The sequence below is a fragment of the Cricetulus griseus genome, chromosome 7 (assembly GCF_003668045.3).
Source record: "Cricetulus griseus strain 17A/GY chromosome 7, alternate assembly CriGri-PICRH-1.0, whole genome shotgun sequence".
NCBI classification, from domain to species: domain Eukaryota; kingdom Metazoa; phylum Chordata; class Mammalia; order Rodentia; family Cricetidae; genus Cricetulus; species Cricetulus griseus.
In genome coordinates, this window is record NC_048600.1 from 87,354,100 (window position 1) to 87,371,398 (window position 17,299).

At 37.5% G+C, this 17,299-nt stretch overlaps 1 protein-coding gene across 1 annotated transcript; it reads right to left on the bottom strand.

Annotated features, from left to right (window-relative positions):
- Positions 1-619: 619 nt before the first annotated feature.
- LOC113836750 (olfactory receptor 1468-like) lies at positions 620-1,564 on the bottom strand. The gene has a single exon (XM_027426159.1). It carries the CDS (start codon positions 1,562-1,564, stop codon positions 620-622), a length of 945 nt encoding a protein of 314 aa, XP_027281960.1.
- Positions 1,565-17,299: the final 15,735 nt, after the last annotated feature.

Below are 17,299 nucleotides of genomic sequence, written 5' to 3' on the forward strand. Positions count from 1 at the left end.
TGTACATTTGCATAACAGTCAGTAGGTGTCTGGTAATTAAAAAGGTAAAAAGTACTATTCCAACTCAATGAATGAAAGACAACATTATAAAATGGCAAAGAATTCAACAAACACCTTTTGAAAGAAATCAGATAATTGGCAAAAATGAGCATGTTATAAAATAATATTTTAATAAAATAATATAAAAATAAGCATCATTAGTCATTTACTGTAGATGATAAAATTCTCAGAGAAAACTTCATAAGTACCAACTATGTTTGTTTTAGGTAATGAAATGGAAAATAAGTGTTTTTCACTTCAACTTCACACATAGACATCTCATCTTTACATGCTGGGCAATTGCTTTCATGAATAGAAGCCAGGTTTTTCTACTTTGAGATAAGACAATTCCATTACTAGTGGGTGAGACGTTTTAAATAGTGCACACTTTATTTTGTGATAGTTTTTTGTTTGAAATGAGATTTGTTGCTTGATTTTAATGATAAATGTGTATATTATACTGGAAACATAGTACTTTTAACAGAACCTTGGGTGCCAATGATGAAATTTGGAATAAAATACCCATTTTAGTGCAGTTTATACATTGTGTGCAATTTTCTGAAATTATCAATTGCAGCTATCAAAGACAGAAGGGAATTTTCTTCTTACAAAGTAATCTGGCCAGGGCTCCCTTCATGTCTCTGTTCCTCAGGCTGTAGATGAAGGGGTTCAGCATGGGAGTCACCACTGTGTACATCATGGCCATGACAGTCTCCTTCACAGTGGAATTATTAGCTGATGGACATAAGTAGAGACCAATAATTGTTCCATAGAACAGTGACACCACAGACAGATGGGATCCACAAGTGGAAAAGACCTTGTGGATGCCTCGAACAGAAGAAACTTTAAGAATGGAGGAGACAATTTGTGCATAAGACACAATAATGAGAAGGAATGGGATGACAATAAAAAGTCCTCCCATGATAAATATCACCAACTCATTAACATGGGTGTCAGAGCAGGACAGCTTCAGCAGAGGAGATATGTCACAGAAAAAATGGGGGATCACATTGTCCTCACAGAAAGATAATCTGGCCAAGAGCAGGGTGTGCAGCATGACATGGAATGTGGTCAGCACCCAGGACAGCACCAACAGACCCACACAGAGCTTGGGGCTCATGATGCTGGTGTAATGAAGGGGGAAACAGATGGCCACATAGCGGTCATAGGCCATGACCACAAGGAGGAGGCTCTCAAGGTCTGCAAAATACAGGTAAAAGTACAGTTGTGCCAGGCAACCTGCATAGGAGATGGATGGAATTAGGCTGTGCATGTTCTGTAGCAATTTGGGCATTGTGACAGAAGAAAAGCAGAGGTCAGAGAAGGACAAGTTGCTGAGAAAGAAGTACATGGGTGTGTGGAGATGGGAGTCCAGTAGGATGAGGATGATGATGATGAGGTTCCCCAGGACAGTGGTGAGGTTCATGGCCAGGAACAGGGCATAGAACAGGTGCTGGTGCTCTGGGGGGATGGGCAGGCCCAGGAGGAGGAACTGGGAGATAACAGTTTGGTTTCCTTCTGTCATATTTTTCCTCCTGGACCTTTAAGGGAAAATGACATAGATTTTTTAATAATAAATCAAACATAATCAGATTACTGTGCTATTACTTGATAATTTATTTTTAAAACAATTAGTGTAATAACCATAATTATAAACGTATACTTAATCAATGATGATGTTATTCACAAGCCTCCTTGTGTGTTTCAGTATTCTTTCATTTGTTAAACACATTCGTCTGTTAGCTTCCACGATACAAAACTTGTTAGTTTTTTATCTTACCTGTATGAATATCCATCATAGGCAACTATTATTGGCTGTCTTCTCTTAGTATCTCTTACACATTGGCCGTCCTCAGGATTCTGAAACTTTATTTTTTAATAATTCCATGTATGTATGTATGTTTGTATGTATGAATGCATGCATGCATGCATGTATGTATGTATGTACATATGCATTTGTCTATGCCAGGAACTTAAATTGGCATCTGAAACTCAGCTGTGAAATCTCTGTCACCTTTAGAATGCTACCCTGCTGCTTATCAGTCACAGTTTCTTGGATATGTCACAGGCATATCAAGGGCAGCAGAACCAAAAGAACCCCATGATCCCAGTTTGCTGTTTCCCAATTTGCCCCTGTTCTCTTCTTGGTTCTGTAAAGGGGACACGGTGGACTCATTTCTATAAAGGTGGTACTGAAGAAGTGATATATCCAGTGCCTACAACATGTGGATCAAATAAGAAATGTGCCGATTTTATTTCTTTTCCTAGAACAACCAATCTAGCAGATCCTGTAGCTCCTCTTCATCCTTCTTCATCTGGTCATCAATTCAACATGACACTCCAAGGCCAGGCTTGCAACTAGATGTTGCCAAGAATGTGTTTACAAGATTACCAATGTTTTAGTCTTTGGACCTTGGGCATATATGTGATGAACATCAGGCAATCAGTTAAAGGACTCAACACCCTTAACACTTCTCTTGTTGGAGCCAACTTTCAATAATATCCAAAGCACTCATCATGTTCACAAATGATGCCATATTACCTGAGCTGTGAAACACCTGTGTGCTGCTATTCTCACATATTCTTGCTTCCAGCATTTTATACTTAGTGTTTTACTTGCCTATGTTTTCCTCCTCTCTGTAACCTCTTCACATATGTTATCCGCATTTATATTTCATAGGTATTATATTCCACATGCTAATCAAAAATGTCCCCACCAGATTGAGATCCGTTACCATGTTCTCACAGCATCCTATGTTACTATCACATAGCTCAATGTTCCTGGTCACTGATTCATGTAGGCTGCCCCCCACCACACTGTGCACTACATGCCGGAGAGGCCATGTCCTCCTCCATTTTGCAGCAGGGCTAGCCCATGGCATGGTATTTATGAGTGACCAGTGTTCACAAAACATTTGTTGTTTGTGTTTCAGTCTGTGGCAGGCATTTAAATGTTAAAAGCTACGGGCCCATACTGAATATCCACACTAAATCTTGTGGTGGCACCTTCTTTTAGCCCCCATATTCTGTAGGCAAAGGCATACAGAACTTTTTGAGTTTGAGGCCTGTCTGGTCAACATAGAGTCCCAGGTCAGCCAGGACAACGCAGTGAGACCCTGTCTCAAAAAATACTTTCCATATTAATAATCATTAGTCTTGACTCAATCATTTAGCACTAATTTTGTCACTTGGCAATGAGACTATGCTTTTTGTATTTATAAAAATTATAGGGTTAGATACAATGTGCTACTCTGTTCAGTAATGATGATGACTCAAAATAAAATTCTTCTGTTTCATCTACAAGAATTCATGTCATGAATAACTTATTTGTGAGTCTGATTAGGCCCTGGCACTGATTTTGGTGAAATTCAAATTCTAATGTTGCTAAGAATGCAGTTTTCAGTGTTGTTAGCATTTAGAGCTGCAGACTCAAAGTAAATTATCCACTTTGATGTGATGAGCCTGGTGAAAGTAAGAAACTGTGTTCACTGGTTGTACATGTGCACAATGCATGGGGACATCATAAAGAGAAGAAACATGTAGAGAAAAATCATGCTTCATTATATAACATGACATGTCTTGATTAACTTACTATGTATAGACTAGGCTCTGTTATACTAATTTTGTTGAAATACTAATTCTAATGGTGCTATGAAAGTAGATTTCAATGCCATTAGCATTTAGAACAGCAGACTTGTGGTAAAATCATAGTAGTTCCTCAAAAATTCTATCTCCCTCTTAAATGAGAGTGACCCCTGTTGAACAGGAATATATACGTGGAGGTCACAAATCAGAGGCCTCACCTGTGGGTGCTGTCTGCAGTGATCTAGAGAGCTTCATATCTTCTTCATCCATTAAATCAGTAATTTTCAACCTGGATAACACATAGGAATCCCCTAGGAGATAGTTCGATTCATATTAAATGCAAATCACTTAGAACTCTGTGAAAATGTGGATTGTGGTTCTGTAGCTCAGATTCTACATTATAAATGAAACATCAGGTGCTAGAGGATGCAGTACTTACATTATCACTAAAGATACACATTGGAGAGTCCTATCAGCTAAATTTCAATGATCTTTGATGGGAGGTCAGCTTATGGTTTATTATAGCTCCACAGCAAAGTTAAAAATGTCTTTATCATCCCAGTGCTGTTATGTTGATAGGGTGTGACCTTAGGAGAATAATTATATAGCTATCAAGAAGAGGAACCACATGGTGAATAAAATATTACAAACGGCAACCATTAATTCAAATATATCCAAGGTGTGTCAAAGTCTCTGAAGATGAGGGATGAAAAAGAAGGAAATCATTATTTCTGAAAGATCTTCTTATAGAATGTCATATACTGCAGGATATTGAAACTCTTGATTTGAAAGGACAGTAAAATATTAACCCTTTCACCCACCTGTCAGTTCATCCAGAATATCTGAGTGTGGTGCACAGTCCCTGATAAAATATCATTCTTCTCTTTATTCACTAAACTCACATGAAGTAATACTCTCTAGTCAATGGCTAGATCTTCATCATTCCTTTTCCTATCTCTCCTTCTAGTTATCTCTTGGCACTATATCCCAAAGGAGTCCATTAGAGTAATTATCCAGGACTTTTCTAGGACCATTTCTTTCAGAGTCCTTTAGTTGTGACTGATTACAGTTATTATACTCAGGGGGAAGGTGAAGAAGATTCATAGGTAGATGTTTATTCACAACTTGTTCAGGGGTGAGCTGCGCATGCATGTTGTTGAAGACTGTATTTTGAGGAATAATTAGGAATTAACCTTAATAATTTATAAGATGCTAAGAAAATGAAAATGTATAAAAGCAGCTATTGGTTGCATTTATGGAAATATCACTGTGAAAATCACGTACTTTGGAAAAGTTCCCAATTGACTTTATTGAGTAAAGTGTAGGACTATATGAACAGCCCTTAATATATATATATATATATATATATATATATATATATATATATATATATGATGCTAACAAGAACCTGAATTTATGACTCAACTCTCTATTGCTGTCAATATATTTTAAACATAGGAATAAGAACAATGTTTGATGAGTCCTTAAGATCATGATTATCTTTCTTCAGAAAAAAACAGATTCCCATTTCTAATCAATTCTTTCTGGTTGTTCATCTCTCTGGGAAAATTTTAGTTGCATCTGCCACTATTACCCCAACCTTTCATCCTGGCCGTTGTGTCTGAGTGCCTTGCTGACAGTTGTAATCCCTGCCTTTGCTGTCTGTCCTCTGTTTATAACAATCCACATTTTACTATGTTCCTGTGACATCATATCATGAGTCCTTCTAGTTAACAATTCATTCATTGGGTAATGGACCTCATGATCTAACCATTTCTAGAAATGTCAGAGATCCACCACAAAGCACCAGGCTGAGCTGCTGGTAGGTGGGAATATAGGAGCAAAAGATGTTAAGATCATGAAGGGGAAATTTACAGAGACAGCTTTACCAAGCTCTTGGGAAACCATGAACTCTAGACCAACAGAGGTGGAGTATCTATGGGACCGAGCTAGGCCCTTTGCATGTGGGAGATAGTTCTGTACCTTGGTCTATCTGAGAGGCCCCTGACAGTAGGACCAAGATCTATTCCTGGTTCATGAGCTACCTTGTTCGAACCCGTTCCCTATGATGGGGTTCCATTGTCAGACTTAATGCAGGGGTAGGAGGGACTTTGTGTTGCCTCAATTTGATGGGTCAGGCTTTGATGATAACCCCCATGGGAGCTTGTACCCTTTGGAAGCAGTGGATGGTGAGTGGGCATGGGGGGAGACAAGGGGTAGTGAGAGGAATAGAAGTGAGGACTGTGATTGGAATGTACAATGAAATTAAAGTAAATAAATAAATAAATAAATAAATAAATAAGAAATACACTCACTCTCTATGAAGAAGAAGATTTAATCTGCACCTCTCTCTTCTCGAGTGAGTCAGGAAATGTAGCATGTATACACAGAGGGATATAACACAGGCATGAAGCACAATGAAATAAAGTAATTTTTAGCAACATGAATTGGAACACAGCTCGCTATGTTAATTGACAACAGACAGGAACATTAAGAGGACTGTCATGTGACTTCATTCTTAGTTGAATTTTAAAAAAGTTTATCTTGTAGATGTTGGGGAATGAATATCCCCAGAAGCCATGGTTGAAGGAGGCTGATCTATATATTCTAAGAAGACAAAAACAAAACATTCAAGTATGCTCTTGCATAGTAGGAAGACCATGGGCTACATTTAAGAAGTTTATGTCAAAAGACAAGAAAGAAAGATTTTGTCATTTTTATCATGAAGTGATATTTTATATCATAATCTTGTTTATGAGGAGTGGATGGGATAGGATGGGCGGTGGGTGGTGGGCAAGGAAGAATGGGAGGGAGAGGGAACTGGGATTGTATGCAAAACAAGAAAGTTTCTAATTCAAATTAAAATCTAAAAAAAGAAACAATAACAAAATCAAAAGCTGGGATCTTCATTCTATCAGTGGTGTTTACATCATTCACTGTTTGCACATGTCTGTGTTACAAAGGGAAGAGTCTTATAGGAAAAAAATCACACTTGTTCTGAATTCTGTTTTCTACTTCTGTGAATTATTGGAACTTGTGTCTTATTTAGGAGCATGTGGAGTAATCAGAAACCAGAGACCTCACCTGGAGTTGTTGCTGCTGATGAACAGTATCTTCTTCAGCTGTGAGACATACAATTTTAGATCTGTACAGCATATGAAAGTTTTAATAGAAGTGTTTATAATATTTAATATGCAAGTAACTCTTCACACAATCTCATAGAGATGGGAGGAATAGCCCCAGATATTCTGAAACAAGTACATGCTTCTTTTTATATTTATAATAATTTATAAAATAAATCAATCACCACATTTATTTTCTCATATCAACTTCAATGACACTCCCTGAATAGAAGTACGAGGAAATTATTTTTAGTTATCAATAATATAGAAATCTGTACACCTGACCCATTAACAATTTTTAATAATTTAAAATTACCTGTCACAAGTTGATCAAAGACACTGATTATGCTTCTGAAGTTCAGATTTTACATGACAAATGAGCACACAGATGATGTCAATAGTACTGTCAGTGGCAGATATTTAGGAACAATTGTATCCGTTACTATTAAACATACAGTTATTTGAGCTCTGTCAGATAAATTTAATTACAATCTTGGGTATTTTAACTTGTTCATAGTTTATTACAGCTCCATAGGCGAAAGTATGTCAAAGAAAATTTAAGAACCAGAGAAAGTATGCCTAAGTTGATGTAAGAAACATCAGACTTGTCACACTGGTTCATAAATGATCACAAAACTTGAAAGACTGAGACTATATGATCACTTTGAATTCTAAGGCTCCAGTGTGAGTCTGTATCTCAAAACCCCAAACAAACAATTGTGCTACAACAATATGACCTTTGAGAACTTTGCATAAGGAGTAATTGTAAAGAAGTTTCTCTTCAACAATAGCTAAGTCTATAGGGGCAGGAGAGAAATACTTTTAGCATATCTGAAAACTTGTGCTGTATAACATCATAAACCAATATCTTCAGGCTAGAAGAACTTTAGGAAACAGTTCATACTTAGAGTATACAGGATTATGTGCAAACCATAAATAAAGATCACACTCTCTTTTATTCACTGTATATAAAGCTTATAACAAGTCCCATAGTCACCCAATAAGTCTGTACCTCTGCTTCTCTCATATCCCCTTCTAGTCATCCTGAACCTAAGAGGGTCTGCATCCCTGAAAAGTCCAGTAACCCATTAAAGACAGTAATTACCCAGGACCTTGGTAGGACTGGTTTTCCCAGAGTCCTACACTGGTGACTGATCATCACCACCAATCACACATTACTATACTTAAGGGATGGTGGACTTGGAGAGAAACTCATGAATAGATGCTCATTTGTTTACTTGTTCATGTGGGCTACTCTTTATGAACTAAGGAGGGGGCACTAGGAAAAAGAGTTTGCAAAATCCCTTGAAGTAATAGGAAACCACAATGATTGTTAGAATGTACATTAGATATAATTTTATAAAGTGGCTGTTAAAGACACCTAATTTGGAAATGTTCCCAGGTAGCAAGCAATCTGTCAGTATAAATTGACCTCCTGTGAAGCAGTCTCTATGAAAAATAGTCATGTTGTTAGGGTGGATCAGAGTTCTGTGACCAATTTCCCCTCTCTGCCAATATGTTAAAGACAGGAATAAGACAAAAGTCTAACTGGCCCAGACCATGTCTTATTATTACTCTAATTAAGATATAAAAGCAAACCCCAGTAACTAAACCGCATTTAGTTACTCACTTTTTATCCTTACTTTCTCAGGAAAATGTTGATAACACTGTATCACCATCCTCCCAACCATTCTCTGTAGGCTTTACTGTATGTCCTACTGCCATGTCTAATACCCTGTCAATGGTCCTGAAGCTATAGTTATCTAGTAGTTTCTTGCTCCTGGACCAGCTCTATGACCATGGGAATTACCAGCTAGACAAGGTCCTGTACATTGCAGACTTTCGTATGAGGGGATCTGAATTCTTTCTCACTGGTCTCCTATTTATTGGCTGTTAGAGATGACAGTGATGTTCATTTTTGGACATGCAAATCTAATTTGGTATAAAGGATCCCACAGGACTTAAATTATCCCAACATAAATGTACGTTTCCTGGACCTTAAACTCTACCCAAATCATTTAGATTTCAAGAACTCGTCCCACAAAGTAGAAAAACAAAAAAATTCAAGACACAAAACTGATATATTTCCTGCATAGCAATAATAAATTATAGAGCAGGAATTCAGGAAATAAAATCTCCTTTACAGCAGTTTCAAAAATTACCACTCCCACCTGACCCCCACCATCACCCCTTCCTTTGATCATCTTTCTGGGCCTGCTCCTGGCATAGAGAGGACCTGCCCAGACAGGGAGGATCTCCATGAGTCCTGAAACACCTCACTCTTCCTTCCCCTTCCACCCTGAGCTCTGCTGATGTGACTGTCCCCTATGCTCCTGCCCCAATCCCTCCATCACCTCTTCCTTTAATATTTCTGGGGCTTCTCATACAGAGAGGATCTCCCTGAGTCCAGAAACACCTCACTCTTGGTTCCCTCTCCGCCCTGACCTCTGCTGAGCAAGGAGAATACCAGGAGAGGCAAGACAATCCAGAGCTGCAGACACTGAAGTCTTGGCCCACATACACCACCAGGTGACAAGAGGAGATAAAGAGACCCCTCCTGCACCCACTGGAAGAAGAGATGGGAAGAAGACAGAATAAGAACATACTCATAAACAGAAAGACCAATATGACATCAGTAGAATCCACAGACTCCACACCAGGAAGATCTGAAAACCACAATGCAGAGGAAGAAGAGCTGGAACTTAAAAATTACTTTATGAAGATGATAGAGTCCCTTAAAGAGGAAATTAGAGAATCTCTTTTAAAAATAGAAGAAAAATAAACAAAAAAATAAGAAATAAATCATTCTCTTAAAGAATCTAAAGAAAGTCAAGAAAAAACATCCAAACAACTGAAAGACCTAATGGAAACAGTTCAAGGCATAAAAGCTAAAATAGAAACAATAAAGAAAACATAAAATGAGGGGATTCTGGAAATACAAAGGCTGGATAAACAATCAGGAACTAAGGATATAAGTATAACCAATAGAATACAAGAGATGGAAGAGAGAATCTCAGTTGTTGAAGACTTGCTAGAGCATATACAGTCATCAACCAAAGAAAAGATCAAGTCCAACAAATCCCTAACACAAAATATCCAGGAAATATGGGACACCATGAAAAGGCCAAACCTAAGAATAATAGGTATAGAAGAAGGTGAAGAAATACAGCTCAAACATACAGAAAACATATTCAACATAATCATAGACAAAAACTTCCCCAACCTACAGAAGGATGTGCCTATGAAAGTATGAGAAGCTTACAGAACACCAAACAGACTGGACCACAAATAGAAGTTTTTATTTACATAATAAAGACAAAATATTAAGAACAGCAGAGGAAAAAAGGCCAAGTAACATATAAAGGCAGACCTATTAGAATTACACCCATCTTCACAATGGAAAATTTGAAAGCCAGAAGGTCCTGGATAGATGTCCTACAAACACTAAGGGAACATGGATGGCAACCCAGACTACTGTACCCAGCGAAGTTTTCAATAATTATAGATGGCAAAAACAAGATATTCCATGACAAAACCAGATTTAAACAATACATATTCACAAACCCATCCCTACAGAATGTTCTAGAAAGAAAATGCTAACCCAACAAAGACAACTACAATCAGCAAAACATAGGCAATAGATAATCCCACTTTACCAAACATGAAAAGAAAAAGGAGGGTGAAATCTACAAACAATGACACCACCAACAATAAATCCAAAACAAACAAGAACCAACAATCAATGGACTTTAATAACCCTCAATGTCAATCATGTTAACCTGCCTATAAAAAGATACAGGCTAACAGAATGGATACAAAGACAGAATCCATCTTTCTGCTGCATACAAGAAACACACCTCAACTTCAAAGACAGGAGTTGCCTCAGAGTAAAGGGTTGGGAATCAAATGGACCCAAGAAACAAGCTGGGGTAGCAATCCTAATGCAACAAATTATACATCAAACTAAAATCATTCAAAAGAGATGAAGAAGGGCATTTCATACTAATCACAGGAAAAGTCCATCAAGATGAAGTCTCAATCCTGAATATATATGACCCAATTACGAAGGCACCCACATTTGTAAAAGAAACATTACTAAAGCTGAAACCACACATAAAACCCCACACACTTATAGTAGGAGACTTCAACACAACATTGTCACAACTAGACAGGACCACCAGACAGAAACCTAACAGAGAAACAAAGGCTCTAACAGAAGTTATGATCCAATTGGGTTTAACAGCTATAGAACATTCCATCCAAACACGAAAGAATATACCTTCTTCTCAGTTCCACATGGAACCTTCTCTAAAATCAACCATGTACTCTGCAACATAGCGAACCTCCACAGATACAAATATAATGGAATAAGCCCCTGTATCTTATCAGACCACCATGCATTAAAGTTAGATTTCAACAACAACACAAATTGCAGAAAACCTACAAACTCATAGAAATTGAATAATGCCAAATTGCACCATTCCTGCACCAAGGAAGGAATAAAAAGTGAAATTAAAGACTTCCTAGAATTTAATGAAAATGAAGACACAACATACCCAAACTTATGGGACACTTTGAAAGCAGTGTTCAGAGGAAAGTTCATAGCCCTAAGTGCCCACATGAAGAAACTGGAGAATAGTCACACTAGAGAATTGACAGAACAACTAAAAGCTTTAGAACAACAACAGCAAAGTCACCATGGAGGAGTAGATGCCAGGAAATAAACAAACTAAGTGCTGAAATCAATAAAGTAGAGACTACGAAAACATTACAAAGATTTAATGAAAAAAAGAGTTGGTTCTTTGAGAAATCAACAAGATAGACAAACTTCTAGCCAAACTAACCAAAAGGCAGAGAGAGAGCATGCTAATTAACAAAATCAGAAATGAAAAGAGGATATAACAACAGACACTGAGGAAATCCAGAGAATCATTAGAGTACATTTAAAAACCTGTACTCTACAAAATTCAAAAATCAAAAGAAAATGGACAATTTTCTGGATAGATATATCCAAAATTAAACCATGAACACATAAGCAATTTAAATCGACCTATAACCCCCAATGAAATAGAAGCAGTCATCAAAAGTCTCCCAACCAAAAAAAAAGCCTAGGGCTAGATGGATTCACTGCAGAATTCTACCAGAAATTCAAACAAGAGCTAATACCAGTACTCCTCAAATTGTTCCACAAAATAGAAGCAGAAGGGACATTGCCAAACTCTTTTTTACAAGGCTACAATTACCTTAATACCCAAGCCACACAAAGACACAACTGAAAAAGAGAATTATAGACCAACATCCCTCATGAACATTGATGCAAAAATACTCAACAAAATATTGGCAAATCAAATCCAAGAACACATCAGAAAAAAACCATCCACCATGATCAAGAAGGCTTCATCCCAGGGATGCAAGGATGGTTCAAGGTATGAAAATTCATCAATGTAATCCACCATATAAACAATCTGAGGTAATATCGGTCTTTGAATTTGAGGTGTGTTTCTTGAATGCAGCAGAAGGATGGATTCTGTCTTCGTATCCAATCTGTTAGCCTGTGTCTTTTTATAGGAGAGTTAAGACCATTAATATTCAGGGAAATTAAGTGCGATAATGGATAGAGAAATTGTGGTACATTTACACAATGGAGTACTACTCAGCAGAAAAAAACAATGGAATCTTGAAATTTGCAGGAAAATGGATGGAACTCGAAGAAACCATTCTGAGCGAGGTAACCCAATCACAAAAGACAAACATGATATGTACTCACTCATATGTGTACCTGCTTTATGATACATAGTAGTGACCATGCTTTATCAGTGCTGTTTTTAATGATGTTGATCAGAATGGTTTCCTCCCAGATGATGACTGAGAAGTTAATTTAAAAAAAATGGTGCCAAGTACCACAAGAGTAACAGAACTGTGCTGTTTTCTGGGATTTTGTTCTTCACTTTGTTGTTGTTGTTTGTTTGTTTTGTTTTTTGTTTTTTTAAAATGGAGTGTGCTGGATGTCTCTACAATTTTGTTCAAATGACTGCAGAACCTGGAAAACCTGTTGTTGCTATTGATGCATAACATATTGTCATTATTGCTCTCTCTCTCTCTCTATATATATATATATATATATATTGCTAATTGAAACTCAAATATGTGATGAATCCAAGGTGTTTCAGTGAGTGCTCACCTGTGCATGCAAATTTGATTTCATTTTTAGTAAGTAGTAAAGTTATATGCTTGCCAAAAAAAAAATAAGTGACACACTGGAAGACAATTGTCACCCAATTTCAATTTTATGTGTAACCTAGAAATGGTGAACTTATGGGAACAGAGAGCAGAATTGTGGCTATTAGGCTTCAATGTGGGTCTTTTAACAATGGGGAAACAATTGGTTTAAGGATATAAAACTGCAGTTGGACAAGAGGCATGGACTCTGTAAAGTCTTGAGGTCTACTGAGAGCATGATAAATATGGTTGATAACAATATGCTATATTTTAAAAGTTGTGAGATAGCATACTTTAAGTGTTCTCAAAACAAAAATGATGAATATGTATGATATAACATGTTAATTGGTTTAATTTAGCCATGCCATTGTGAACATACTGTATTCTGTATCATAATTGTGCATGACTTTATTTATGAGCTAAATAAATGAATGAAAAAATACAAAAATTGAAAAACAAAAACCACATGATCATCTCACTAGATGATGAAAAAGCCTTTGACAAAATCCAACACCCCTTCATGATAAAGATCTTGGAGAGAACAGGAATAACAGGAACATATCTACACATGATAAAAAGCAATACACTGCAAACTACCAGACAAATCAAACTAAATGGAGAGAAACTCAAAGCGATTCCTCTAAAATCTGGAACAAGACTAGACTGTCCACTCTCTCCATACCTGTTCAATATTGTACTTAAAGTTCTAGCTAGAGCAATAAGATAAGAAAAGGAGATCAAGGGGATACACATTGGAAAGAAAGAAGTCAAACTTTCACTATTTGCTGATGATATGACAGTGTACATAACTGACCTGAAAAACTCTACCAGGGAACTCCTACAACTGATAAACATCTTCAGAAAAGTTGCAGGATACAAAACTAACTCAAAAAACCCTGTGGCTCTACTATATACAGATGATAAATGTGGTGAGAAAGAAATCAGAGAAACATTACCCTTCACAATATCTTCAAACAACATAAAATATCTTGGGGGAAATACTAACCGAAAAAGTGAAAGACCTGTACAAAAAGAACTTTGAGTCTTTAAAGAATGAACTTAAAAGGATAACATAAAATTGAAGGATCTTACATGTTCTTGGATAGGTAGGATCAACTTAGTAAAAATGGCAATCTTTTGGGAACCCCCATGGTGGGCCTTATTCTCCCTGGGGAGAAGAGGGGAATGAGGTGGGGGGCTGCTGAGAGGTTAGCTGGAGGGGAGGAAGAGGGAGAGGAAGAAGGGATTGACATGTGAAGCAGCCTTGTTTCTAATTTGAACTAATAAAAATGATCTGTGGGGAAATAAATTACCTAGGTGGGGAAAGATTTCAAAAAATGAAAATAAAATTAGAACCCTAGAGAAAGAAATGTTGGGTAACCAACATCTAATTGGACTTAAGTCCTCTTCTATAGGAAGGAATTCATGCCTGCTACTCTAAAACTTAACCATCTATCCATTCTGGTGAGGTCATGGATCTTAGAAGAGGACCTACTACTATTCTTTACTAAACTAGTGTAATTTCTAGCTGCTTTCAATATGCATTTCCTTATATCCACAGGTAAGTGTAGCTTGGGAACCTACCAAAGAACCTTCAAAAATGAGGCAGACAAAGACTATTATAGAAATCCATAACTGGCAATAATGACTGTAGAAAAACATACAGGACACATATGTCCTGAGAAGGATCAGTAATAGGACCTGCTAAATTTTGAACATCAGAAGAGAGGTGGTCCTTGGCAAAGGACCACCAGTGTCACTTATTTTATTAATCTGTGACTAATGATGGTGTTTCCACACTTCTTCTGAAACAAAGCAAAAAACTTTTACCTACTTCGACTCATAGTTCATTAGTAATAAAACATTAATATTTCACATGTCAAAAAAAGTAATCCATAACTGGCCACAGTGCAGAGAACAACTGACTATGGTGCACCCAAAATATACAGATACATCTATAACACAATTCCTATACCTCAGATTCAAGTTGATTGTGGAAGAGTTAGATGACCAAGATATCTGCCACAAAAATAATGTTTACCACATATGACACCTATGAAATCTTAACAATGTGGCTGTGTAACACAAAATAATAAAGGACCCAGAGACAGATATTTGGGTTCAAGCTGAAGATCAAGGAAGCAAAGCAGCCAAACTGCCAGACAGCTCTTACCTCTAACAGGGATGGGGTATTCCTATTCTCAATGTGGCAGGACAATGCCGGATACTCAATACATCTCCTATTACTCATACCCCTCTAGTGCTGAGATTAAAGACATGTGACCCCAGGTGCTGAGATCATCTTTGCGTGAGCAGTTCCTGTTTAAGACTGAAAGGAAAAAAAACTGTAAGAAATGAAGTTGAATGTTGAACATAATAAAATAAAATGGATTAAATATCTAGAAAAAAATCCTGGAACAATCTTGTGTAAATCCAGGTGGCCTTGGTCTCCCAGAGATCTGTCTACCTATTAATCCTGAGACCTAGGAATAAAGATGTACCATTGCCTCCTATATTCTGACTGCTGGTACTGGAGGACTGTGCCTGGTTTCTATGGCTTGTGGCTGACTTTACTTTCTGAATCCTCAGGCAAACTTTAATACATCATAAATAATATACCACCACATGGCTGCCTAAATAAGACCATAAAAATGACAACACCAGCTGACATGCTAGCACAAATGTGGGAATTTCATAAGATTCTACCCACAGATCCAAATCTACAGGCAATTAATGACTGCTGAGAGAGGGGGGATCATTCTTGAACAGAGATGAGCATCTGATAGGTTGATTACCCAATACACAGTGTTCAGCCCTACACATACAATATGAGCAACTCTAAATGGACTCAGCAGACTCTATAGATGTGTGTATATACTTACATAGGTATACATACAACAAAAAATAAAGAAGAGGTCATGAATTTGGGAGAGAAGTGGGGAAAATGGGAAGAGTTGATGCACCACCATACCACAAAGACACTTGCTCAACTGTGCTAATAGTGGTTTTATTCGCAATAACCAGAAACTGGAAACAACTTAGATGTCCCTCAAATGAAGAATTGTCTAAAAAATGTGGTATATTTACATAATGGAGTATTGAACCAGCCACCATCCTTAACTAGGACAGGCTCCCAATGGTGGAACAGGGACACCAATCTATCCACAATACTTGTGACCCAGGAAAGTCCTGGCTGCAAGATGAGCTGGGCCAATGGTGGCTCAGAGCTTGTGAGAGTGACTAATCAATGACTGACCTATCTTTAGGTTCAAGCCAAGAGAGTGAGCCCATGCATGTCCAAAAACTGGAATCTGGATGACTCAGAGACATAGGGTGCAACCAAACACAACCTACCAAAAAGAAAGGCATTGAAATTATTCCTAAATATATTCTGCTATAGCAATAGACTGGTGTCTATCTTAGTCATTAGAGAAGCTTCCTCTGGCAGCTGATGGGAACAGATGCAGAGTTACATATACAAACATTAGGTGGAAGTTGGGGTACCATGTATGATTGGGAGGAAGAACTGCGGAAAGAGAGGGTCAAAGACACCAGGACAACTTGACCCATAAAATCCACTAAGTAGGGCTCATATGGGTTCACAGAGATTGAAGTGGCAATCGAGGAGCCAGCATGTGTTTATAATAGTAAGTCTGAAAGCATACTGTGGTTGTTTAGCTTGGGGGTTTTGTGCGATTCCTAACACTAGTGGCTGGGGTGTCTCTGACACTTTTGCCTGCTCTTGGGACCCTTTGCCTCCTACTGGGTCACCTCATGCAGATTTGATATGAGGGTTTATCACTAGTTTTTTTGCATCTTGTTACACAGTGTTCAGTTGATATCCCTGGGAGGCCTGCCAGTGTCTGAAAGCAAATGGAGAGGAAGTGGATCTGGGAGAGAGGTGACTTGGGAGAGGGACTAGGAGAGTAGAAGGAAGTGTGTTCTGTATGAGAGAAAAATAAACAGAAAACGATTACTGAGCATCAACATAGGATTATGATATATCATTTATTCATATTTAAAAAGGATACTGCAGTCAACACTGAATTTCACATAAAATCACAAAACATTGGGATAACAAGATTGTGATGATTGCAGATCTGTTCTAACTGTGGCTCTTCCCTAATGATTTTCTAGAATCACACAGGCTAGGCACTGGAAGGCATCACTTAGTCACTAAGGTCCCATAAAACCAAACTAAATTGATATACTCCTGTTTGTAATGGAAATATTAAGTAGTATGTAACTATGTGTCTCATTTCAGAGATACATATTGCAATATTAATATCAATATATTTACCAGATAAATTTAAGTGAAAACCCCAGTGTTGCCA